This window comes from Pyxicephalus adspersus, chromosome 3, assembly GCF_032062135.1.
Source record: "Pyxicephalus adspersus chromosome 3, UCB_Pads_2.0, whole genome shotgun sequence".
Taxonomy (NCBI): domain Eukaryota; kingdom Metazoa; phylum Chordata; class Amphibia; order Anura; family Pyxicephalidae; genus Pyxicephalus; species Pyxicephalus adspersus.
This window is the reverse complement of record NC_092860.1, coordinates 149,528,610-149,537,381: the sequence shown is the minus strand read 5'-3', so window position 1 is coordinate 149,537,381 and position 8,772 is coordinate 149,528,610. Positions and strand designations below refer to the sequence as shown.

The window sequence follows — 8,772 nt, the reverse complement described above, 5'->3', positions numbered from 1 at the left end:
ATTGACAAATATATATGTATGTTTTTTTTTTTTTAAGTTTTCTTACATTTGTATTTTTGCTTTTTGTATATTGACTCATTATATTTTTATTACATTTTTTATATTTACATTTTTGCAGTTTTTTGGGGGGCCTATATCATGAGCTTAATGTGGGGGTGATTTTAGCACAAAACTTGTCCAGGATAGGTAAGGAACATCTTTAACATGGATATGGAAATGAATAGGCCATCACAACAACCAACAGCAGCTAAACATTCTTCATGAATCAAAACTAAAGGAATTTCAGTCTATTTCTTGTTAAAACAGCTACATCTTGATTAAAAAAGCCAGTCCTTTGTTAGCAGATGCAGAATGGGACATTGTTCTTTGTGTGGAAGTTTCACTTGTGCTTTGTTCCCATTGACTTCAAAGCATTTTACCATAACAAAAGACTGAAATGAAAAATGAAAATAAAAGTCCCAGTTTTGCTCAGCCCTAGCACTGAATTATCTTCCTATTCATCTTTCTTGGACTAAAAAGTATTTACTATACAAGCAGTGTATAAAGTGAGCAGTGTCAAGTCATTCTTAGTAGGCAATGTCCAACTGGTACATTAGATGGCGCTGCATGTCAACAAAATATAAACTAGGCACAGCTTACATTAAAATGAGCATTCTACTATTTAAAGGCCTCAAAATCACCATTCTGCATTCTTGTATTCAATTATATAACAATACAATGCCTTAAAAACATTTTTATGTAGATTTGGAAGCCTGAAAAGCATCTGCATGTATCTAATCTGTGAACTCCCAACATCATGCAGAAATTTGCAACTGTCCTTAAATCTGGTTTAACTTAATTTTAATTTATAGCAGACATATCGTATCTCTCTGCAAAATCATCTCTCTGATTATCTGACCACATTTAGAAATCCACATTTGTTTTTAATGGTTTAGATTGATTATTTTTTATGTCAAATCACTAGGAATGGTTTCCCTAGCCAATTTTAAGAACATGCCTGGACAGCATAGGGGCAGTCTGAATCATTTTCTGTTCCTATCACCCAATCTCAGGCAGAGATGATCCCAAGCCCGAGCACTTTTCCTGCACACAACATATTCAGATTCAGAATTTGAGCTTGTATCGTTCAGATTCCACATCTATCCAACAACCAACCACTACTCCTAGATAAGGTTGCAGCCTCATCATATTGCATGAATTTGCATTCGTGCTTAAAAAAAACAAATGCCTGCACTGATTTAGGTTGATGTCACACTGCCAGCCATGGGCCTGCTAAAAAAGTTATGAAAAAAATAGTTATTTCTTTAGGTTACTGGGTCAGCCCCTTGGTGACCAAAAAGCCGTGGCCACCAAGTGAGTAAGTACGAATGGTAAATATTCCTCTGCCATGCATTGTGACAACTCGCCAGGGACCACATCACATGGGTGACAGAGTTGGGGGACTGAACCAAGCATGGACAGGATTCTATCTACACATCCCACTCCAAACTTCTTTACTTTCTTTAATAAAAGTCAATTAGAGATCTGAACCTAAAAGGAGAATAAAATTGGGGAAATGAGCTTCAAACAATACTATGGGTCCTTAAAATTGCCCATGGGCCCGAGACCTTGTCCTGTAAAAAACCCAACTGGTCATTGTGGGTAGACACTCATCCAAGCTAAGGTCAGGTAAGGTTATGGTTATTGCTACAGTATAAATATTCTTTTATTATTTGTATGTTTTTAGATTGTGTTAACTCTTATGGAGGACATTTTTTGTTCCCTCAGTGTCTTCAGATACTTTTCATCACTCAGCCCGTTCACCATTTCTCCATCTCCAGGCTGGTTCTACGTATATTTTTGTAGGGAAGGTCTCCAGAACTGGACATTAGGGGGCTAAATAAACATCTATATAGAGCAATCAGGATCTGCAGGTGACCCCTCCAGTGATGCACCTCACAATTCTTTTTACTTTCCTTATTACATGCTAAACAAATTAAAACTTACTTGAAGTTCCATATGACCATGTTTACACTAGGTGACTGGTCACCCAGGTGCCATGAGTTGCCTTGTGGGTGATGAGAAAATGTTTCCTATACCTGGAAGTACTAAAAAAGAAATCGTCTTCAGAAAAACTACAATGGAGTGAACCTGTATAAAGATGAGACAGAACTAATTAGATTTAAACTTGCATTTATGATAGAATAATGACCAATATGCAGCACAATGTGGTGCCAAATCATTGCTCTTCATTCCCCTCTGCACTTTGCAGGTGGTCAAATAGAACTCAAAATGTATTGTTTTTAGAAGGACACGTTCAGGAAATACTACAGTAAGCCATGGGTTATAATGAGCAATGTGTTGTGTAAAGGTAGTTCAATGGTCAGTGCTGCTTGATGTAAACCACCTCCTGCAATAAAAAGACCTTGATAAGTGTCAGAGGGTGGTGGACTACAGAAGGTTCAAGCACCCAGCAAAATATCTTATGCAAAGTGATCTGCTCGATGGAGCTTGTACAGTTCTGACTATGGCAATGACTGGCTCCCAGGAAACTTCTTATTCCACTGACACCATTGATGCCAAAATAGAGGGAACAACTCCTCCCAATGTTTGCTGCTGCAATTTATTTATTTATTCCGCTGACCATTGATCCAAGGGCATTGGGGAATTTTATAATTTACTGGCCATCGGTCAGATTTTTTTTTTTACTATAATCAAGTCTTTTACCCAACAATTTGAAGGACAGTGACTGACCCCTTATTTAAAGTTTGCGGACCCCTGGGGTACTTCCTTCCTGGCACGTTCTCCTATTATGGTATCATTGGAAGTGATTGCGCTGGAAGTGTATTGCTAATGCTCCACCAGTATTAGATGTAGCTCACAAAAGCAGCTTTGTTTTCTAACAGTATCACTGTGCCAACATTGATGGGATGACAACCATCTGAGCCCAAAGTCATACCCAAATCTGCTTACTGCAGTCATTTGTGTGGAATACCTCATCGATTTGCTGAGTGCTGTGACTGAAGTCCTAGCATTGAAACTACAATTTATCAATAACTGAATTCATTCCAAATCTTCCACAGTCACTGAGTGCCCTCTGTCTACACATATCCATCTAGTCATTATTGTGATATAGATATATATATATATATTCTGAGCACCTTTATATTTATTAGTCCACCACACGTTGGTTGTATTGAAGGAAAGTTGATCTGACGGGATAGGTGTTTCTAATTATTTCCAATCTGATCTAATGGGGCTATCAACTCATTCTGTAATGTTTTTGTTTTTTTTTCCAACGACCTTCTTAAGCTGCGTACACACTTCCAATTTTTATCGTTCAAAATGAACGACGAACGAACGATCGATTGGGCAAAAATCGTTCGTAAAAAAAGTAACCAACGACGCCGACGAACGAGGAAAGTCGTTGGAAATGAACGACCAGACCGGCGGATCGGATTGGACGATCGTTGACCATCGTTCGTGTGTACGATCGTTCATTGATCGTCCATGGTCTGAGCATGCGTGATGAACGAACGTTCGTTCACTTCCTGTCGTGCACGTCACTCACTGTATCGCTCAAACGATCGTATCTATTGTGTGTACAATATCTACGAACGATCGTGTCGTTATCTGTATGTACAGGATCGGTGCTATACGATCGTTCGCAGATATCGTGCAGGATCGTTCGTCGTTCGTTTAACAACGATAATAATTGGAAGTGTGTACGTAGCTTTACACTGAAAGGGATCAGATTAATGCAAATGTATCATTTATGTTACATCATACAATTGTTTTAGCCAGAAGATCTGCACGAATGGTAGCTGCATTCTCACCAATAGGAAAGCAATGGAGTCTCCATTTTCCTAAAATATAAAAGCCAGATTTTTGGACGGGCATCCCAAATTCAGCAGTTTGGGGAATAGAATATAAAATAAATTTAAACTGCCCAGTGCTGTCCAAAGACCCAAAGCACCTTCGTGTTCAACACAGAAATTTTTTTAAGCGGGTGGCAGTACTGTGACCCAACTCTTCAGTAACTACCCAAAAACAGCCAGGTAGTTATTGAAAAGTACCGAGTGGTGCGCCCGGCTAAAAGGAGCTGGGGAGAAGACTGCACCTCTCCAAAGGGGAAGGGTGCATAAGAAAAGAAGAGTTGGTAGGGTTGGAAGGGCGAGAAGCTTTAATTGACAGCTCATTACACATTGGGAAATATCCCGGTATAACGAACCACAACTTTTTCCATACACTTCTGATACACCTAAGACCCATCTAGAAAAGTGTTAAAGACCAATTATTATGTATATGCAATGCACCAAAGAAAAGTCTTCACCAGATTAATCAAGCCAGGCACAAACTGTTTTAAACCATTGTTTATTAATATAATTTTCTTCGGTGCTCTGTTCAGTTTGATTCCAGACATCTCAAATATTTACAGAATAAACCCGCTTATATAGCAAACACTAGACGTAAAGCAGCACATTGAAGTCAGGATCCACCTGACAATGAGCATTTGCAGTTGTGGTACACATCAACTTCCACAAAGTACCCAACCATTGGGGTGGTAAAGTTTGGGGCCTCATTCTTAAAAGGTCCCTCAAGTAGTATTGTGTGTGTGTCCTCCCTATAATTTCAGATTGAACCTGGCTTGTTTCTAAATTGGATTGTTGGTGGGATGTCAAAGGTTAAGGAAGGAGCTGTGGGGTTCTGCAAGCAACTAAATTTATCTCTCATTTTTCTTTGTATAATCTAAACTCCCCCTAACAATGCAAGCAATGAAGGTGATAGCTGGGTGATGAAGGGGTCAGAGAGGTAGACCATGCAAGCACTAAAGGTGATAGCTGGGTGATGGAGGGGTCGGAGAGATAGACCATTAGACCATGCAAGCATTGAAGGTGATAGCTGGGTAATGGAGGGGTTGGGGAGGTAGACCAGAGCTCTAAAAGCACCCAAGCCATGCCAGTATCTTCAGTATAAACCAGCATCATAGTAACGCCAAACCTAGGAACACTGATGAGGTCCGTCACAGCTGTGCCAAGCCAGCCACATGATGGGAGAGTTTAGCCACCATCAAAGCACTGCTCTGCTTTCCCTCCATTCAAATCATCTGTAGGTTGGCCATGTTCCTTACACAGGAATGGATGATTTCAGTTATGAGGGCTGAACGTAAACCTGAACCACCTAATGTAAAGTGAAAACTGCATTCAAAACTTTTGCATATCCATGCACTAATTGCCCAACATTGCTTTTATGTAGAGTGCCCAGGTACCCTCAAATATTGCACCTCTAACGCTGTTCTGACCCTCACCCTCTTCACCCTGGTCCACTTTCTTACAAGCCTATCTACCAAGCAGCTTGGATTTTGGAGGTGGTTTGTGCATTCCACAGGATTACAAGTTTTTGGTTACAGAATAATTTATCATTATACTCTCTGCCTTTTTGAAATGCAAATGCATGGATCTGAGGTCACAGTAATCTCAGATATGACTTTATTGGACGGGGCTAAATCCAGATTATAGGCCACAGATGCCCTGCAGTTATATTAGATACAAGCAAGGCACAATAAAAGTGCAGAATTGTGACTGGACCAGTGCAGAATGCAATATAATTTATTTGTCCCGTATAGTTGGCTATGTGATTGGATATGTAGTGCTGGCATCACCAAGATACATGTTGCAAAACAGTTTACAACACACCACAAGTTGGAAGAAAAAACAGAAAATTGAGAGACAGCCCTGTTTAATAACTCTTAATGTGCAGTAACCCAGAACAACCAATCAGAATTCACCTTGCTGCATTCGGACCATACAGAAAAAAAGGAATTAGGATTGGTTGCTACTAGTAAATGCACTAAACCTGCACTCAGTACGTGTGAGCAAGCTTAACCCCAATCTTTCCACAGAACACTATGGTGTTTTTTTTAGCTTTTTGTAGAGTCAAGTGTTTATAGTGATACTCAGTATCCATATAGACTGCAGTATGCCCAAAGCCAGGGGGACAGATTGTTTCTCCGCCCAATTAAAAAAAAAACAAAACCAAGTTAACTGCTGCCTTGAGAAGATTAATAATAAAAAAAAAAAAAAAAGCCACCAAAAAATTTAAAAACATCACAGCAAACAAAAATACAGAACAAAACTTTTGACAAAATAGGCAAAAATTTTCTTGACATTATATATATATCTTTGACCTTAAATTGACATACACGTATTTACAAAAATATTCTTTCTCTTTAAACGTAACCCAACAGGGCATCTGCCAATCATCATGCAAAATTCACATCAGATACAACAGAATCAAAATGACTGGAGGGCAGTCCGTTGCTATAACCTTCATTGAGTCCATTGTGATTTGGTGGTAGGGTCTGGGGCAGAAAAAAAAAAAAAATAGAGATCAATTCAACGTCCAGGCTGAGGAGCAATGGAGTACAAGACATCTTTGGTGAGATGGTATGGACCAGTCTGATCACTCAATACCATAGGTTACATTCAAAACGGGGGGCCATGTTTACTCAAGCATGGAGATACCACTGGTGGAGATCAGCACAGCGCTAAAAACATTGCTGTATCTTTTGTAGTTTCGTCCAAGCTTTGCCTGGAGATATTCTTTGTTAGACAAGAATCAAGGTATTTTTTTATAGGAAAGTGCAGCAGATAGGATCAGGCATCTCAGTCCAAACCGTCCATGGTTTCAATTTTTTTTTTCTTTGCTATATCCCGTCCTAAAACTCTTCAGCTTGTCTCCCCTTAGAGGAAAGTAAGTGAACACAACCCGACACCACCATAAGTAAAGTTTGGCCGTCCACAAGGAGGTCATCTTAAAACCCAATCGTGACACCTTCCACTAGTGTCGTATAAACATTATACATAAACAAAATGCATTCTTGATGCATGGTCAAGCATGTATGTAACATGGAGGTCGGTGAAAAAACACACGCAAACACACGCACATACACACTTGCAGTCGCACATATATTAACACGTAAAAGTGCTGGTATCTGAGTGAATTTGTGCATAACGTCTGTGCAAAATTCACAAATGCCAATTCAACATTTCTACAAAGAAAACAAAAAAAAGGGGGTTAAAATAGCTTAAATTCCAGGGCTACAAAGAAGAGGAACACTTTTGGTTGATCTGTAGACATGGCCATTGCTTTGAGCAGTGACACAACAGTTGAGTCCTTTATTTTTCAGCTTGACATTAAAAAAAAAAAAAAAAAAAGTAAAAAGTTGCAAACACAGGTCTATGACACCGATTCTGCAGAGACGTGCCTTTAGTCTGCCCCAGCAGAGCCAGCTTGGTTCAAGAAAGTTCTTTTTTTTAAAAAGTATTGCAAGGTTCAAAAGAGACAAAATATTAATATATATAGATTTGGCCCCCCTCACCATTCTTCACGTCCTTGTCTAGGATGTCTGTAATCCTAGGAACTCAGTTTTTGGTTCATCAGAGATAAAAGGGATTTAAAAATCATTGTCACGAACGTTCAAGACCCAGAGCACAGTCAGTGGCAAGCATGGAGGAGCTTCTTTGGGGTATTCCAGTTACAGAAATGATAGACTCGTCCAGCTTTGTATCCACCTGATTCCACTTTGGTCAGTTTTCCAAAGTAACCCAAAAAGAAAACCGTAATATTAAAGCCCTCTACAATTCCTCGGTCAGATAACATGAACGCTACACATGCTGTCTCTCTAATGTTCAGCGTCCATGGCGTCCAGATATTTTGACTCGATAATCTTCGGTAGTAGGTTGTATCTGAGGGTGGAAAAGCAAAACCAAAAAAAGTTTAGTACAACATTGCAGTTCTCAGTCATGGTGCAATATTTGAACCCAAAGTTAATAAACCTAGATAGCCATACTGAACTGAGGAACACCAGTATGCATTATCTTGACAATAACTCAAGTTATTAAAATAATATTTTCTTTATTTTTCAAACACTCGCACTGTAGTGCTGCTCATTCATTCCATATTGAGCTAAAATGGAGATGCTACCATGTCTCCCGAGAGGCAGAGGTTCCTGCAATAAGAAGTGCTAAACACAATGCAACCTCACCTCCAGTGTGAACTAGGACTTACAATGAGTAATTATTAGGTATTAGAGTATTATAGGCAAAAAAACAAAAAAATATATATGTAACCAACTCATGTCATACCGGACGATGATCCTATGTTTGCTAACTGAGCAACTAGCCAGTTGCAAAATTGCATTGAGTATATGGTATGCATTAAAAAAAAAAAATGCATACGAATTTTTTATGGCGATAGCTAAGGTGCCTCATTTATTTAAAAGCAATGGCCTAGACCAGGGGTCTGCAACCTGCGGCTCCGGAGCCACATGCGGCTCTTCAGCCTCCTTGTTGTGGCTCCCTTCGGCTGCTCCGGGGAGATCTCTGATGGGGGATCCCCTTCCTCCCAAGACACTGTGGAGGAGGGGGATTCCCTATCCGGTGTTCTAATGAAAAAAATCTACCAGTGAAATAAATCTACCACGGGGCGTGTACAAATGGGTGTGTACAATGACATCCCCCTCCTTTGAACCCCAATTCCTCTGGAATGGGGAGATTGTACCCCAATTTATCTGGAAACGGGGGTACAGGTGAAAAAAAATTGAGGTGCAAGTACGGGACACCTGTGGCTAACACCTCCTAAAAATTCATAATAACTCCGCCTATCAAAAAAATCTACCCTGTTACACATTGCTGGAAGCATCTAGCATCTGAACCCCAATTTCACTGGAACTGCTAAGGCATCGTCAGAACATAAAGAACTCTGCCCATCAAAAAAATCTACCCTGTTACG

At 39.8% G+C, this 8,772-nt stretch overlaps 1 protein-coding gene across 4 annotated transcripts in view; it reads right to left on the bottom strand.

The window, feature by feature from the left end:
- Positions 1-4,337: 4,337 nt before the first annotated feature.
- Positions 4,338-8,772, bottom strand: part of SLC4A11 (solute carrier family 4 member 11) — a 118,500-nt gene continuing 114,065 nt past the window's right edge. For all 4 annotated transcript variants that reach the window (XM_072406662.1, XM_072406666.1, XM_072406665.1 and 1 more), the window contains one exon: positions 4,338-7,727. In XM_072406662.1, coding sequence (XP_072262763.1) covers positions 7,664-7,727 — 64 coding nt within the window. In that variant the 3' untranslated portion in view covers positions 4,338-7,663. The remainder of the gene's footprint in view (positions 7,728-8,772) is intronic.